The sequence below is a fragment of the Lutra lutra genome, chromosome 15 (assembly GCF_902655055.1).
Source record: "Lutra lutra chromosome 15, mLutLut1.2, whole genome shotgun sequence".
Classification (NCBI taxonomy): Eukaryota; Metazoa; Chordata; class Mammalia; order Carnivora; family Mustelidae; genus Lutra; species Lutra lutra.
In genome coordinates, this window is record NC_062292.1 from 43,548,351 (window position 1) to 43,566,183 (window position 17,833).

Below are 17,833 nucleotides of genomic sequence, written 5' to 3' on the forward strand. Positions count from 1 at the left end.
ACACAGAGGGAGAGACAGAAATAGAAGCAGAAGGACAGAGGGGTGCCTGGGTGGCTTGGTGGGTTGAGCCTCTGCCTTCAGCTCAGGTCATGATCTCAGGGTCCTGGGATCGAGCCCCGAATCGGACTCTCTGCTCAGCAAGGGGCCTGCTTCCCCCTCTCTCTCTGCCTGCCTCTCTGCCTACTTGTGATCTCTGTGTGTCTAATAAATAAATAAAATCTTAAAAAAAGAAGCAGAGGGACAGAGAGCAGAGAGAGAGAGAAAGGCAGAGACAGAGGAGGGGAGAGATGGAGAGACAGAAAGACAGGAAACAGAGGGAAACAGAAAGCAGGAACCAGCAAGCTCCAGAACAAGAAAGACCAGAGCTGTGTGCCCTGGACTGTCAGGAGGGTTGCTGAGGGGTCTGGACCGGGGTCTGGTGACCAGTGAGCACTAAACACCGCGACTAAGCCTCCTCATCACACAGCGCTTTGGGCAAAGCAGGTCAGAAAGCAGCAGAAGCTCCAGTCCACAAGGCCACTCGGCCACGAGCCACCATGAGTCCCCTCAGCCCATCCTCACCTCATGAAGCGAGCACACGCTAAGAACCGAGACACCTGCCCCCCGCAAGGACTGTTTGGGTACAAAACTCAGCCCTGGAAGGAGCCATGTCTCCATTGGTGTCCCTCCTCCTCTCCCCAGCCAGGGCCCAGGGAGCAGAAGACCGGGGCAGAGGGGTGAGTGGGGAGCAGATATGGATTTGGAACCGCAGAGAAGAGAGGACTACCCTTTTGTTTCCGAATGCACTTGGAAAGGCAGAGGGGACGTAAGGAGGTCCTCACCGGAGCAGCGGAGATCCGCCGGTTCTTGCCCGGGGTCGTGTTTTTCCCATTGGCGTAGCGGGAGGCATAGGTGCGCGGCGGCACCTGAGGGGGCATGGTCTTGCTCCGGGCCACCGGCTTCCCAGGAGTGTCCTTGCCACCGAAGTCCAGGGGCCCCCGGCCCTCCTTCCAGCCCCTCGTGGTGTCACGCAACATCTCCGCATCGTAGGTGGATTTTAAGTTGAGCCGTGTGATCGCGTCGTTGATACCGTCATAGTCCACAGGCCCCAGGAGGCGCCCCGGACCCCCACTCCCCAGCCCCTCTTCCTCTAGGATGCGGCGCCCTAGCAGTTTTCCTGCAGGTTGCTCCACCGGAGAGAACGTGTTGACGTCATTGGGCTGGGAGATCTTGGAGGAGGAGGGAGACCCCTTTCTGGGAGGCAGTGGAGGGGTGTCCCAGATAGAGATGCGGGGAGGCAGAGGAGGTGGGGACAGTTTCTTGGAAGAGCCATCTATGTCCCCTGGTCCTAGGTCCCCAGGGGACAAAGAGAGCCCCTCATCTGAACCATCAAAGATGTAGAGATAGTCTCGAGCCAGAGAGCTTTTGGGCCAGGGATCCGGGCCAGGCTGGGAGCCCTGGGAGGTAGAGTGGTTGGATAACCCTTCCTGCGGGGAGAGTGAGTTGTAATTGAGGGTAGGATCGGAGCCAGAAAGACCGCGTAAGAGCCTGAGGTCCTTCTGCCTTCCTGCCGGCTTGCTGTAGAAGTCTAGGACGGGCTCGTCCCAGCTGATGAGCGAGGGGTCCGTGTTCTGCTTGGCTCTGCTCTCCTCCTTGTCATGCCGGAGCCGGGACAGCGCGTCGTACTCCATCTGCAGGGCTTCGGCCATGGCCAGCTCTTTGCGGCTGATGCCCACCGACTCCAAGGACTTCCAGTGCTCCCCATTGCCCTGAGTCGAAGACATGGTGAGGATGGGCGATGGAGGCAACAAGGAAGTCTTCTACTTCCTCCCAGTGTCAGGTGTACAGGATTCTGGCATGGTGTCTGGGCACCTGCAGGCGTGGGGTAAAAAACATCAGTCATTCAACCACGAAAAGATTTGAATGAATGATGTGACTTGGGTGACATAACCCGGAGCCACTGCCTACTTCTTAAGTGCCCATGACAGATGGAAAGAAACAAAAGGATGGAGACAAAGAGAGATACCAAGACAGCTCTATTACCGAATCCATCCACCCACCTTTCCATTCATCGTCTGGTCCCCCGCTCCCATCCTCCTCTCTCCTGTGCACCCCGAGGAAAGAAGGAGGCACCCTGCGTCAACCAAAGGAGACGGCAACAGGGGCTCTTCGATCCATTTAAAGAGGACCATTCACGGGACGCCTGGGTAGCTCAGACGGTTAAGCGTCTGCCTTCCGCTCAGGCCATACCAGGGTCCTGGGATCGAGTCCTGCATCGGGCTCCCTGCTCAGCAGAGAGTCTGATTCTCCCTCTGCTTGTGCTATCTCTCTCCCTCTTTCAAATGAATAAATAAAATATCTAAAAAAGTTAAAAAAAAAAAAAAGAGGACCATTCTCATACTCTGCTGGTGGGCAACGCAAAATAGGACAACCACTTTGGGAAACAGGCAGCCTCTCGAAAAGGCCAACATCTACCTAGCACATGACTCAACTATCCCACTCCCAGTCACTTACCCAAGACAAACAAAAGCACGCATCTGCACAGACTCATATACACATATTCATGCCGCTTTATCTGCCACAGCCCCAAACAAGAAACCCAGGTCTGTCCACCAACAGCGGAATGGATTAAAAAACGCGCTTAGGTCCACAAAATGACACTAACTCAGCCACAAAAAGGAATGAATTATGGACACACGCGCTAAATGGATGCATCTCAAAATAACTATAACTGAGTAAAAGAAGCCAGACAAAAAAGTACCAATACATAGGGTTCCATTTATATAAAATCCTGGGAAAGAAAACCGACAGTGACAGAAGGCAGATCAGTGGTTATCTGGGAAGGGGGAAAAGAGAGATGGAGGACAAGCTTAAAGGAGACTTTTGGGGGTGACAAATATGTTCATTAGATTGTGGCAAGGGTTTCATGGCTATTTATATATGTCACAACTTATGGGATTGTATGCTTTAAATAGGTACAGTTTATATGTCCAATATACCTCAATGAAGATATAAAGTTGGGGCGCCTGGGTGGCTCAGTGGGTTAAGCCTCAGCCTTCGGCTCAGGTCATGATCTCAGGGTCCTGGGATCGAGTCCTGCATTGGGCTCTCTGCTCAGCAGGGAGCCTGCTTCCCCCTCTCTCTCTGCCTGCCTCCCTGCCTACTTGTGATCTCTCTCTCTCTCTGTTAAATAAATAAAATCTTTAAAAATAAAAAAAAGCTATAAAGTGAAATAGTCCAATGAAACAGACCTTGTGACCACTCAGCCTGCACTAAGATCCTCCCCAAACAGACCAACATGAGCCATAAAAAAACAAAGCCTGGCCAAAGGTGAGACCGGGATACCTGAGGAATAACAGGTGTGCCATACGGATTCCCCTCGGGCCTCAGGAAGCCGGGCAGGAAGGCAAGGCTCCCAGGCCAGCTGGTCCTGGCTACAAGCAGCGCCCTTCATGCACTCCAGTGCTGGTATCCTTTCCTTTAGAGCCCATGACAGGAAGACAGGCACTGAACGAATGGCTGTCAGGATAAGGCTCGCCTAGCCCAGTGGTTCTCAACCCTGGTTACCCATCAAAAACACTGGGGGCACTTTTTAAAAAGTACTGATGGCTGGGTGTGCTTACGAGATTCTAATTTCACTGGTCTGCGGTAGAGCAGTGGTATTTTTTAAAACCCCAGGAGATTCTTGTCTATGGCCGAAGCTGAGACCCACAGATTTCTGTGTGTATGTGGTTCAGATTAGGCGAGGAGGGTGTGAAGTAGCCATTTCTGGCTCTTGGCGCCAGCAGCCAAGTTCACGATTTCACACAATTATCACAAATGATTCATTCTGTTGTATGGCTTTACCCAGCAGGTAATCAACACGAAGCATGTTGTTCCTTATGACTCGAAAGTTGAAAACATCAAAAGGAAAAAGGTTCAGGTAGATACTTGGGTGGCAAATTTCATCAGGTCCAGATGAGTTAGGACAAAGGTATCCCTTGACCTGAGGTACCTGCCCAGGACCCTGGTGTCTCCATCAGGCCCAGCCACAGAACCCTGGCCTGGAGGACTGTGGCTGACTTGGGGAATTTCAGTAAGTAGTTCCCTGAAGACTGAGCAGCCCAAGCCCAGCCTGGGGACATACGAAGTGACTCTCTGCCTGCTGAGTCTGCCCACCCTTCAACAACTTCTTATTGATCACTTTTTACCCCCAGAGAGTAAGAGGGAGTCTTACTATTTGAAATCCAAAGGAATTAGATGAGCAGACGGAGATACCCAGAACACAGCTACTGGGAGTTGCGAAACTGGTCCCAGGAAAAGGTCCTGGTATTTAGACAGGAGACACCAGATAAACGCTCCAGGCTGTACCAACACTTTTATTCCAGACAGTGTTAAGACTTAGGGGTGTCTACACTTGACCTCATTTTTGGTGTCATGCATGCGCACCTGAGCGCGCACAAACACACACACACACACACACACCCAGCCATCTCCTCTCTGGTTATACAGTTTCCTGGACTCTCCAACATTTCTGGGCTTCTCTGTCCCTCTGGAAGTCAGGTCAACTTGTGCTCACCCCGCTGTCCTTGGTGTCACAATGTCCAGGAGGCAGAATCCCCATCAGCAGTAAACACCAGGGACATCGAGTGTGACTGGGGTCCTGTCACCAACACAGCTGGGACGTGTCCTGAACACCTGTAGTCCTGGGATGAGGCTAATGCTCAGGAACCCTAGGGGGTGTCTCTGTCCCCATGGGCGGCTCAGCCTGGGACCCTCTCTGGGCTTCAGTTGGTGCCTGAGGCTAATCAGTAGATTGATTCTGGGACCTCAGGCTCAGTGCTGCTGCCCTGGAGCTCAAGGCCCATGGGGACATGACACACACCCTCCCTGTGCTCTCAGGGCTGGGCTGTCACCCACCTCCAAAGAGGCTGGACCTCTGGTGAGTCTTCTGTCCTAACCCAGGGCCACAGGGTCTGTGACCTCAGGGAGAGTCCCTCTTATCTCCACCTCTTCTCCACTCACATGTGGGACCCCTGACAGAAAACTTCTGGGTCTCGGCAGCCTTGGGTAATAGAAATTCCTTCTTCTAGTCATGGGTGCCTGAAGGAACAATCGCTCTGTACCGAACATGCTGAACACAAGGCACAGGAAGCAGAGCTGTGCCCTCCCCTGAGTCCTGTCTGATCCCAAATCTTTCCTTCCTGGAGGCTCTGTCTGGGGTTGGTAACTCCATCCCTGAGATGGCTCTGAAGTTCACAGGAACAGCTTCTTCTTGAGTTTTACTGGGCACCACCTCAGTATTTTTTACCTGCGGGACCAGACCCGTGATACAAAACTCATGACTGTAATAATAATAATAATAATAAATCAAATGATTTTAGAAACAAGATTACAGACTCCCCTCCCTATTCAACTTCAAATAGAAGGCATTTCTCTTCCATTTTTTTTCCCCATCCATGCTTTTAACCCTAAATTCCATCCATTTTCTCTGCAATACACAAAGATCTGACCAAAAAAAAAAGGAAAAAAGACTTCTGGGTGGCTTAGTTAGTTAAGTTGTCAACTCCTGATTTGGGCTCAGATCATGATCTCAGGGTTGTGAGACTGAGTCTCATGGCAGGCTCTGCACTGGGCGTGGAGCCTGCTTGAGATTCTCTCCCTCTGCCCACCACAATCCCTATTCCCATGAGTGCCTCCTTTCTCTCTCTCTCTGTCATTAAAAAAAAAAAAGAAGAAAAATTTGCCTTCACCAGGCACCATTATAATAAAGAGGAAAACTGAAGCCATTGGAAATAATCTAACTTCCTGCCTCTCTCACGCACAAGTTTATCCACACTCGCACACAGTCTCCCTTTCTTCCTTTGGGTCTCAGGGGAAGTGGGTTCCTGCCTCCTGCTGAGGCACAGCCCCCTTGGGCTCTTGCCCCATCCGCTGCCTCCCCTCCAGGAGGAAGCCCCCAGAAGTCCCTCCCCTCTGCTGTACCTTCGCCTCTTCTCCTTACTGGGGTCTCTCTCTTAGCACATAAACGTGTCCAGGCTGTTTCTAGCCTTAAAAAGGAAGAATAAAAAACAAAAACAAAAAACCCTACACCCTAAGCACCTTCTCTTGCCTTTTCGTCCTCTAGCCAATACCTTCTCTGTTCTTCCTTCCCAGCCAAGCTCCTTGAGAGCACAAGACACAGGAACTTTCCCAATTCCCGTTTACCCTTCAGTTCACTGTGATCTGGCTTCTGTCCCCATCCTTCTATAAAAACCACCAGCAGCAATGATGTCCAGGCCGTCCAGTCCCACAGGACTGACTGACTTTCTTTCTTTCTTTTTTTTTTTTTTTTGAAGATTTTGTTTATTTGAGAGAGCGAGCACAAGCAGCGGGGAGAAAGAAGGGAACACAGGGAGAAGCAGACTCCCGGCTAAGCAGGGAGCCCGATGCGGAACTCGATCCCAGCACCCCAGGATCATGACCAGAGCTGAAGGCAGCTGCTTAAAAACCGACTGAGCCACCCAGGTGCCCCTCCACAGGCATTTCTGTGTGTCCGGACATGACTGCTGCATTTCATTCCCCAGACCCTTCCCTTGGCTTCCATGACACTTTTTTCTGGTTCTCCCTGTCCTTCTTGGGCCTGTTCTTCCTTTGGCCACCCCTGAAATGTTGGTGTTGACTCAGGACTCAGCCACTGTTAACACCCTCTGCTCGGGCAACCTTGCCTCTCATCTCCTATTCGTTCCATTCGTGTGTTGGAGCATATCCAAAGGGGCATCTCGCCCTTCAAGTTGATATGCCCACCCATATATCCAAAACTGAACTACCACCTTGTCTTTTCCCTTCCCACAACCTCTCCTCTCTCCTGGTCCCCCACCTTGGCAAAGGGCACCGGACAGCCACCTAAGATTCATCCTTCACCTGGCCCCCCACTGCCAGTCACCAAAGACTCCATCAAGAAGCAACTTTTCCTCATTAGCATTCCTGAAGCTAGTCCCTCCCTCTGTCCCAAGGGCCCTTATCTTCTCCCGTCTGAGCTATTATCATGGGCTCCTAACAGTTCTTCCTCCTAAGCTGCCCCTCCTTAAGGCATTCTCCCCAGAACAGCTAGAGGGCTCTTTCTAAAGGATAAACCTGATCGTCCCATTCTCTGCTTCCACCCCTTCAAAGGCTCTCTATTTGCTTCCTTTACAAATCCTTTATCACCAGCCCCATCTAACTCTCACAGACTGCCATTCATTGGCGAAAACACAATACCTCTCCGATTTTGTTCAACATCTTCCTTCCCATGGGCAAGTCCTTCCCAGCTCCCTCTCGCTTTCTGCCTGTGGGACTCTAACACACCCCTCAAACTCTGCTCAGACATCTCGTTCTCTGAAACCCCGGATTGGACTAAGGGCCACTTTATTTGTTTGTTTATTTATTTATTTATTTGAGAGAGAGAAAGAGAGAGAGAGAGAACATGAGAAGGGAGAGGTCAGAAGGAGAAGCAGACTCCCCGCTGAGCAGAGAGCCCCCAATGTGGACTTGACCCTCGGACTCCATGATCATGACCTGAGCCAAATGCAGTTGCTTAATCAACTGAGCCATCGGGCCACTTCTTTATGATCCCAAGAGCACCATTTACATACCTCAAATATAGTCTTAAAATAGTACATTCAAAATTAAATTGGTATGGAATTGTCGCCCCACCACACCACCATTAAATTCCTTAAGTTCCAAATTCACCTCATTTCCACTGAGAAACATACTTGAACTGGGACGTAAGGTCAGCGCTTTCCAGTGACAAGAGTTTCTAGACAAGGGGAACCTGGGTGGCTCAGTCGGGTAGGCTTCTGCCTTCGGCTCAGGTCATGATCCCAGAGTCCTGGTATCAAGCCCCGCATCAGGATTCCTGCTCGGCAGGAAGCCTGCTTCTCCCTCTCCCACTCTCCCAGCTTGTGTTCCTTCTCTCGCTGTGTCTCTGTCAAATAAATAAAATCTTAAAAAAAAAAAAAAAAGAGTTTCTAGGCAGAAGACCAGTGATCAGGGAGCAGCTGGTATCCTTCCTTGGGGTTCTACAAACACAGGACTGGGTATCACCTCACCGGGCTGGGTTTGGCATCTGTAAAGGCAGGTGGGAGGACAGATAGGACCACCCCACAAAGTGCCTTCACTCTGGGCCTCTGAATGCTAACCCAGTGGTTTCCTTGAGTCAAATTTCTCAGAGGACACCCAAGTCACATCCCGGAGCTAAGGGGCAGCCTCAGCCCTGGGAGGAAAGAGAAGAAAAGGCCCATGGGTGCTCCCCGGGTCTGGCTCCCGAGGTTCTTCCAGAATTGGAATTCAGATGAGGAAAGCCGAGCGGCCCCTAACCACATCCCCTGGTGCCCGGCCAGGACTCCGCCGGACGGTCAGCGTGCGAGGGATCCGAGGTGAGGAGGCGGACAAGCAGCAGCCCCCACCAAGACCAGGAGAGCCACCCCTGAAGGTGGAGGGAAGGTAGAGAGCAGCAGCCAGGTGCAGGGGAAAAGACAGAAGTCAGGAGCAACATGCCCAACGACCTGGAGGTAGAGCGAGCTGGCTTCCTCGAAGAACTCAAGTCCCAAAGTTCAGTTTCTGGGATGGGTGGGAATACACAAAGTATTTTAGGAAAAAGAGTCTCGTGCTTCCAGCCTCCCCCTCCCCTTCCCCAATTCAGCTTCCTCTCTGCCAGCCTTTGCTGGGTTGACACATTAGAAATTGCTCTGTTCCCCTTAGTCCTCAAGGGCTCCCACGGATTCTGGGGGAAAATGCATGTAGGTCCCAGGAAAGAGGTGGGGTGGTAAGGACCGGGCTCTCTGCAGCCCATCCAGGAAGAGAGAGCTGAGTACTACGGTGTCGCACAACTCCAGGGGGAAGCCACACACTGGGGTCTACATGAGTGCCACCCTCTGACCACAACAAAGAGAACCACGAGAATGGCACCCGCTGGGGCTGCATGCCTTGGTGGAGCAGGGTGTGTTGTCTTCTCAGGTCCATCTTTCCAAGAGCAGGTGCAAATTGTCCGGGAGACCAGTTCCAGCCACGTTCCCTTCACCACCCGCAAGCACGCACTGTCTACACCTCCCCACATCGGCACACGCTCTTTCTCTGCTTAACCACTTGCAAGGAAGTTGCAAGCACTTCACCTCTAAATCCTTCAGCCTGAATCTCCAAAGAACTGGGTCATTTTCCTACATAAACACGACGCTATTAGCACACTGTTGACACAATAATAGTATCTAATACAGAGCCCACATCTGAATGCTCGCAGCGATAGTCATCTGGGAAGTTTTTCCAACATACGGATTCTGGGCCCCTCTTCTGGAGGGTCTGACTTAGTAGGGTGAGTCCCTGGACTTTGACCATTGCCAAGCCTCCCCAGGAATTCAGATCCGCCACCAGGTCTCACTCTACAGACCACAGTTTTGGAAGTGCCAGGAAGGCAAGAGGTAAGTGGGGGAAAGGGAGCCCACCCAGCCCTGGGCAGTCAGCTGGTGAAGGAAGAGCGCATGCTTATGGGCAAGCAGCTCGGTGCCAGGGTCTGAACGGCACCAGGCATCAAAGAGTCCACAGGGCTGCCAAAGGATGGCTGGGGGATGGCAGGGGAGGGAATGGGGTCAGGGCAGAGCCACACAATGGTCTGGAGTCAAAGGGTAGAGAGAAAGGAGGGGACACTCCAGCCAGCCAGTGGGCTCTGCTCAGCCCCTGTGCCAGAGATGGTGGGGCCCTAGGGGCCAGCAGTGATCCCAGCGGTAGGCGGAGAGGGCTTCCCGCTACCTGGCAGGAGGGCGCCTTTTGGGAACAACTCTGATCTGCTCAGCCGGATGGGTCTGGGTCATCTCCTCCCACCCAGACCCACAGAATTGAATCCCTATGGCCACCAAGGACCAGCTATGTGGCAGGCGCCATGCTCGTCCTTGAAGCATTCAGTCAGGTGACCGCAGCACAGTTCCAGGGAACTTACCGTCCAGCAAAGGTGACGGGCCTACCTGCAACGAATTCGATCCTCCCACCCCTTTGGGGCACAAGGCAGGGAAGCACCGCATGTCTTGGCCCATCTTCATGGGGCAGGGAGCATGGAGAGCCGTGAATCAAGACGATAAAAAATAATATGAAGGGTCTCAAGTCCCCAGCTTCGGGCATCCCGCCTTTTAATAGTTTTTAGTAAGGGAAGAGGACTCAGTTCTAGGACTAACGAGGAAGGAACTTTCAGCACCGCCTCTCAGAATGAAATAGGTCAAGGAGTAAGAAGCCATTCGGACTTAAACCCTTTGGCTTCCAGAGTTTTGTCTTCAGAGGATCCCTGCCCCTCTCCATCCTCCAACACCCGCACTTACCCATACCCAAAATCCCACTGGCTTTGCAGCCAGGCTCCCATCCCCCACTCTGCTCCATACACCTACTGCCCTACCAACCCACCCCCGCGCCCCCACCGCCAGAGGCTCAGCTGGAGCCGAGAAGGTTAGCATGCCCTGCATCATGAATCCAAGAGGAAGGTGTATCTGAAAGGTCAGCTCCCTGTCTCAATCAGACAACCACCTGATCCTGGCTTCTGCACAGCTCTGGAAGCTTCTCTAATGTCAGGCCCATCATGAATCATGAACCAACACATCTATGTTCCTCCTCTGTGGCTATCGCTTAGTTCTGAGTGTGGGAAAACAGAAAACAACTGTCTGTGCTTTCTTCTCCCTCACCTAGCCCCTCTCTAGCATCCCCTTGGCCAAATTAAAGCAGCCCTACATGGTTCAGTCTTCGCTGTTGGAACTTTACTCTCCATCCCTGGGTTCCCTGGGTCTACTCTGGACATTCCACTCATCTGCAGCCAAAGTTGATACCAGAGTTAGCAGAGGGCTCTCTGGGTTTTAGGAGCACAGAGACAGACGCTAGGAGCCTGTATGACATGGCTAGATACAGCTGTGTTCCCATTCAGAGCCTGAAAGTCCTCAACCCCAGCTCAGAAATCAGGTATGCAATTCGTTCAGTGTACACATACACACACACACACACACACAGGAGCCCTGAAAAATCACAAATCCTACCACAAACCCTGCAGATTCAGGACTCGAGTAAAGAAAGTCAGGGATGAAGAGTTCAGGCGGCTTGTGGCTCCTTTCAAACTTTCCTTCCTAGAGCTGGCGATGGAGATCAGACACGGGAGCTGGCAGTCAGCTGAATGGAACCCCTGGCAAAGAGGGAAGAAAGGTCTTGGCAGTGTGTGGCTCTCTAATCCAGGAACCATCCCGGGAGCCAGAGCAGCCACATCTCCTCTCCATCTGGTCTGCACTTCCTACTCCCCCCTCCCTGCCCCCACCTGCACTGGGCCATCACAGCCCATAGAACCAGCCCTTCTAGTTCTGATCCGCTGGGTGCCCTGCAAGGAGCAGAATGGTTAAGAATTACTCTTCCAGCTTCCTTGGCCCTCGAGAGAAAGGCAGTGGGACAGGATGGGGGTTGGGGGAAGGAGCTCTCTGGCAGGACCTTCCCTGGCCAATCCTGGTGTCCAGCTGAGGCGATGCCTAAGGAAAGCTCTTTAGGGACAAGATTCACACCAGCCCATCCCATGTCAGAAAAACCACCCCAACATTTCCAAAGACCAACATCTAAGAAACCATAACCTCTCCGAGGACAGTGGAGACCCCAGGAAGTATAAAGGAAACCCCTCTGGGAGGAGGGTGTAAGAAAGCAGGTGGCATGGGGGATGGGCACACACTACGCCTCAAGGTCTTTGCCTCCCCTCCTCAGCTCTGCTCCACAGCACCATTTGCTTCTCGAAGACTGAGGCCTCCCGCAAGGCCTGCACTGTCCCCTGTCACCTCCAGCGCAATCTCCAGGCCAACTTCCCCAGCTTGTGTCCTCTGGAATCCAGTTCTCCGGGATTCCTGTGTGGGCTGGGGAAACTCCCTGGAGGCGGCCAGCCCATTAAACAGGTTCTAGAAAGCGGGTCACAGATGTTCCCATGCAGCCACAGCACCAAAGGGAGAACGGAACACACCAAGAAGTTTCTGCTCTGCCTGGAGGGGTCACCAGAGGAAGAGATGAGAGGCAGTGGGGAACCACCTCACTGCTCCCGAGCTCGGGCCCTCAAGTGCCCATGGGCTGGGTGGGCCCAGCCCACCAGCATCTACAAGGACCAAGCAGCGCCTCAAATTATGGCCCGAGCCCGTGGCAAGGAGAGGGGGTGTATCCTGGGGAAATTGCAGGGGCAATGGACTAATGAGAGTGCACTGAATAAGGCCAGTGGGACCTTGTCCTGAAGGACATCTTTGCTGGGGATCAGAGCTTGGATTTTTAAGGGAGCATTTGCAATGAATTCAATGCTAACAATGCTTTGGTTGTTTTCTGGTAGCAACTTCTTAGACACCTGAGAGGCTCTCTCTCTTCTCCACGACCAGGTCCTCCTGTCTACTAGAGATGAGCAGACCAAGGCCCAGTAAGGGTCAGGGACTTTGCCCTGGGCCTCATGCTAGAGCTGCGGCAGAGTGGGGAAGGGTCTACAGCCCCGATGTGGGGAAGCTACGTGGTGCTGGGACTCAGGGACCATCCTGAGCCCAGCCCTGGGCTGTCCCCCAACAAGTACACACTTGGCCCAGACGTGCCAGAGCCCCAGGATCAGGGTGACAAGGACCCAGAACAATCCAACACGCAGGAGTGCAGAAAGTGGGGCCTGCAGCCTCCAGGTGGTGGTGCTGACTGTGGGAAAGCTGGGGCGACTGCCCGCAGGCCTGCATGAGGGCCAGTGGGCAGGGACAGGCTGTGTGGGCGGTGGGCTGCCAGCAGCTGAGAGCCACCTGCTTGGCTGCCCGGAGGGCAGAAGCAAGTCAAGCAGAAAAAGGCTGAGCTAGTCTTCCATGGGAACGTGGGGAGCCGAAGACCAGGCCCCCCCACACCATGTCCAGGACAAGCTCCCTGCCTCCTCCTAGGAGGAGGGCTCTGCCCCCTCCATGAGCCCTGCCCACTGTCCCTCTGCCACCAAAGTCCCTAAACCAGCAACCTAGACTTGTGATCTGATAATAAAGTGTCTTCAGTGAGTGCTAACTCCTCAGATCAAGAATATCTCTGAGAGACAACAGTCATTGTCGGGGACCTAAAGCCTCGGTAATCAAACAAACGGCACATACACCCACACCTTCCCCCACGTACCCCACACCACTCTCTCTCTTCCCTGGGCACCCTCCACATACCCGAGACTACCTCTTCCACCCCCTCCCGGCCGCCCCCCCCACACGCCCATACCTTCCCCCAGACGCCCACATGCATCCCACACTCTCCATGCATACCCCATGCCCCGCACACCTCCCACAACCCCCACATCTACACATTCACAGCTGCCCCCGCGCAGCCCCCATACCTTCCCCCCACCACACGTCCCCCAAACCTTGCTCACTCCCTCATCAGCTCCCTGAGAGGAGAAGGAAGGAGAGGAGAGGAAGCTGGGTTAGACACCATGAAGTCACAATCTTACTGTCACAGGCAAAGAAGTCTGAGAAAAGCAGACAGAAGGTTGAACCCGGAAGAAAAAGAGAAAACAGGACCTTTCAGCTCCAGAGAGCAGCTCTAGGCCTTCCCTGTCCACATTCCAATACACTGGAGGCAGGCCCACAGGGCACCAGGGAGCCAGAATGCCAGGGAAGGGGATGCCAGGCAGATGAACCCAGGAGGGCCTTCGCCCAAAGGCCACCTCACTTCTGGCAGGCCTCAGTGTTGGTGGGTTACTTCCTAAGTCAAGGCACACTGGAGAGGCCCTGAGGTCAGACCAGGGTAGGAAAAGAAAGGGGTGCCCCTCTCAAGCAGCCCCTATATTATAGCCCAGAAAACACACACACACACACACACACAGAAAACACCACCAAACATCTGATACTAATTCACACAGGGGTGTTAGAGGCCAAGGTGTTAGTCCCGACCAGGGACACTAGACATTTGCATTTGAAAAGCAGAGTCTGAGGAGAGGAGTGCCCAACCCAACCCTTTCTGGAAGTGGTAAGGGAAATTTCTAGTGGCTTGGGAGGAATGATCCATTAATTAAAAAGTAGGCAGGGTGGGTCTCTGGTGCTGGCCGTGCCTCTTCAGAGCTTCCCTGGTCTCAGCGCCTGAGGCCTAGGCAGCTCTGAACCCCAGCCCAGAACACCTGTGCCCCTCAGTGAGGCCCAGCAGGCAGCCACCCCCTCCAATCCCGCACCTTGGCTACTGTCAGCCAAGACTGACTGAGGTGGCTACTGGCCTTCCTCGGTAGCTGCGAGGTTCCACTCCACTTTTCCTGGTAACAGGCAGGATATCCTGCTCAGGGTCAGCCAAGGACACCTAGAGAGAGACCAAGGATTCCATTTTAGCCAGGTCAAAGGAAAAACCCCACTCAGAATGCAGGGCCCTAGGAGGGAACTCAGATTGAGACCTTCCCCAAGATGGCCTCTCAGTGTTCGGAATCCCCAGACCACACGGAAAGGGAAGCACAGATGGGGACCTGGGGAGGAGGCAGCAGGCAGTGTCCTATGGTACCAGATCCCAGCCGGGACTCCCCATATCAGTCTGGTCACCCCTGTCCTGATAGTAGGTCCAGTGCCCTCACCCCGGATCCATCTACCCTGAGAACCTAGTAAAGACTCCCCATGTCCTGTTTCCCCGCCCAGCTGTCTCTCAGGGCCTCCAAAGTCCCGGGTGCAGCTGGAGGCTCCCTCTTTCTCCCTGCTTTCTGTCTCTCTTCTCCCCACTCTGACTCAAGAGCCTCAGATGCCTTCCCTGGTCAATTCCTCCAATTTTCCCTTACTTCTGCTCCTCTTTCTCCTTAACACGCTGAGGTGGTATGTGACACAACAGACTGAAACGGTGGCCCTGGTGTCTGGGGCACAAGGACAGCACATTTGCCCTAGATGGCATTAAAAAACTTTCATCTGTGCAGAGGGCTCAAGACAACTTGGTTTTTTTCTAAGCAGGGAGTGACCTAGGGCCTGGGGGAGTAAGGCAAGGACTCATGGCAATTCCTTTTGGTGTCGCTCTGGATATGCTCTGATGCCTTGCTCCTATCTCTTATGCCCCACTCCGCGAAGGAAGGCCCCAAGGGTGACAGAGGTGTCATCTATGAGACAGAGCCCTAGTCTACATGGGCAGAGGGGTAGACCAGCTGCCCCCCCGGCACAGGGTAGCACACCCTCATCCCATCAGTCCCACCTTCAGCCCAGGGAGGCCCCTGGGACCCTCACTTGGGGTCCACCAGGGTAGCAACTGTCAGAGGCCATTCTCAGGAGGGATTAGCTGACATTGCTTGCAGCTGGGTTAGTGTACCAGGGAGTGGCCGTATGTGCCTATGTGTACAGGCCTATCAGGACCGACGTTCCAGAAGCACCTTGCGGAAATACCACTCCAAAGTATGTAAACAGCATTACAGAGTCTGTCAAGTTAGTTCCCCCAGGGACAGGACCGCTGTCAGGACGGGAGTGGAGGTGTCATACTTTGTCTGGGTGAAAGGGAGAGAGGAGAAGGCGGGGCAGGGCTGGGGAGAGGCTAAGCAAATATGAGCAGCATGAAACAGAAGGAAAGAAGGAGACCTGTTTTTCCCCTCCGCAAGTTTGTGCCAGGTATTGTCTTCTCTAATCCTGACAACAATCCTCCCATGTGGATATTAATATCCTTACTTAGCGGATGAGGGAAGTAGAAAACAGGAAGAGGACTGCAAAATTTACCCAAGGTCGTACAACCCGTAGACAGTGGAATCAAGAATTCAGTCGAAACTTGTTTGAGGCCAAAACTCTTCGTGTTTTTCCCATCTCATAGAATGGGCCCCAGGCACATCCCTGTTTACCGAAAGTGCAAGCTGCCCTTAGTGATCATCCCAATATGGCTCTGCAGTACCTCCCAAACCCCAAAACACTTCTTCACCTCCCAAGCCACTCAGGAGCAAGCAAATAATAAACAAGGAAAAACCAAAAGACAACCCACTGTTTTGCAAATAAGGGGACCAATGACCAACTGTGAAAATGGGTGAAGAAGAGAGGAGGATACAGGCTTTCAGCTATGGAATGGTAAGTCATGGGAGTAAAGGGCACAGAGAATCTAGTTAGTGGTACTATAGTAGCGTGGTGGGTGGCAGTTGGCAGCTACCCTTGGGGTGAGCACAGCGTAACACAGAGAAAAACTGAATCCCTATTTTACACAAAGAACCAATGACCAGAGGGGAGAAATGACTTGTCTGAAGTCACATAGATAGTGGCAGAAGTGGGGCTAGAACCCAGAGGTCCCAGATTCCCACTTCAGTGCTCCTTCCAGATTGAGTCACAACCAGTCTACCTCCAGGGAAGGAAATCCTCCAGCCTTCCTGTTCCAATCTCTCTCAAACTGGTCCACACCTTTCCAAGCTTTGGATTACTTTCCTTAACTGAAATTACCTACTGGAAGCACCTATCAGGCACCAAAAATTACTATTCTTTTACCTGAACAAGTGAAACAGCCTTTTAAGGAGGTCTGTCTCCCCACTGAACCCTAAAGCATCTGTGCTCCACTTCCAAGATAACCTTGCCGCAATGGTTCTGTTCCTGTCATCCTTCTGAGGAAAAAGTTTCTGTCTCTCCCCTTCATTATCAGACCTTCAAGAGTCCCCACACTGAGTCCAAGCCCAGGTCCATGCATGGCCCCCAAACGTTGATGGTTATTAACCATTCCCCAGGGCAAGTTTTCCCACAACTCTTCAGTCACGCTCGTGCCTTCTGGAATATTCTCTGCCTTGCTCTCTACAAGGGCTTGCTCTTATATTTGAGCCTGTTCTCATCTCCTAGGCCTGAAAGTGACTTCTATTCTCTTTTGGACAACTCTAAACACAGCATTTATACTGTTTGGCATTATACCTACTAGTGATTAGAATCATCTTTATCCACGTACGTGATTCACAGTTACAAAGCACTTTTGTAACAGAAGCCCATTAATCTAAGAATAAAATTTATCTCTTATTTACCTTTGCCTTCCCCACAATGCTCAGCCCAATGTTTCACACCAGGGACAGAGCTGTTAAATACTGTGTTTGGAGGGTGATCAGACCAACCCAGACGAGAACATTTAACACCTTCCTGCTGTAGGATTAGAGATTCTGAATGAGGAAGGCAAAACTGTAGTTTATTTTTCCAGGTTGATACCCCATAGCATTTATTAGACTCTCAGGGTTTAGAGGCCCCCCAAATATGAAGCACCATGGTCCTAGCTTCTACGCTTCTCTGAAATGCTGCCTCAGATTACACCAGCTCTCGGAGTGGCCGTGTGACAGGTGCCTCGTAGCGAGCTTATAGGAATGACCCCGCCATAAAGCAGTTCATCCATTCACCTGCAGTTTTTGGAGTCCAATGTGGTTACCTCAAGGTCATGGACCATACTGAATTTAAGTTTGTATCCCTAATAACATAATTGTAACCACCACCATTTATTAAGCCCTTCCTAAGTATCGGGCACTGTTCTAGATAGTTCACTAATGAACTCATTTCATTTCTACCACAGCCTTTTTTTCCCCTTGGTACTATTATGTTCCCCATCTTACAATGAGGAAACAGAAGCACAGAGAAATGAAGTAACTTTCCCAAGATCAAACAACTAGTATGTGGGAGGGTCAGGCTTTGAACCCACGGAATTAACTCTAAAGCCATACTCTTACTTATATACTAAATTTATAGTGCCCTTCAGTTGATGAATCAGTGAATATAAGAATGAAGGAACAGAGGCACTGAAGATGTTTTTGTCGGAGAAGAATTAACCAACCATTAATTAACCCACTTTTTGTCTCTACCCTACGTTACCCATAGGACTATCCTGAGTCTTTCTCAAACTTTCCCTAAGTTCAGACAGAGCTTGTCTATGAGGAATTTCCTGATCTACCAGTATAAAATCCCTGTCAGCAAAATAAAGAAGCTTCATG

General features: G+C 52.1%; 1 protein-coding gene across 5 annotated transcripts in view; it reads right to left on the bottom strand.

Annotated features, from left to right (window-relative positions):
* PIK3C2B (phosphatidylinositol-4-phosphate 3-kinase catalytic subunit type 2 beta) overlaps positions 1-17,833 on the bottom strand; it is a 64,638-nt gene that overhangs the window by 40,159 nt on the left and 6,646 nt on the right. For 3 of the 5 annotated variants that reach the window (XM_047704135.1, XM_047704131.1, XM_047704134.1), the window contains one exon: positions 822-1,851. In XM_047704135.1, the coding sequence (XP_047560091.1) occupies positions 822-1,763 (942 nt within the window). In that variant the 5' untranslated portion in view covers positions 1,764-1,851. Of the gene's footprint in view, positions 1-821; positions 1,852-10,982; positions 11,126-14,122; positions 14,245-17,833 lie in introns of all 5 variants that reach the window. The other 2 variants (XM_047704133.1, XM_047704132.1) reach the window with 2 other exon arrangements.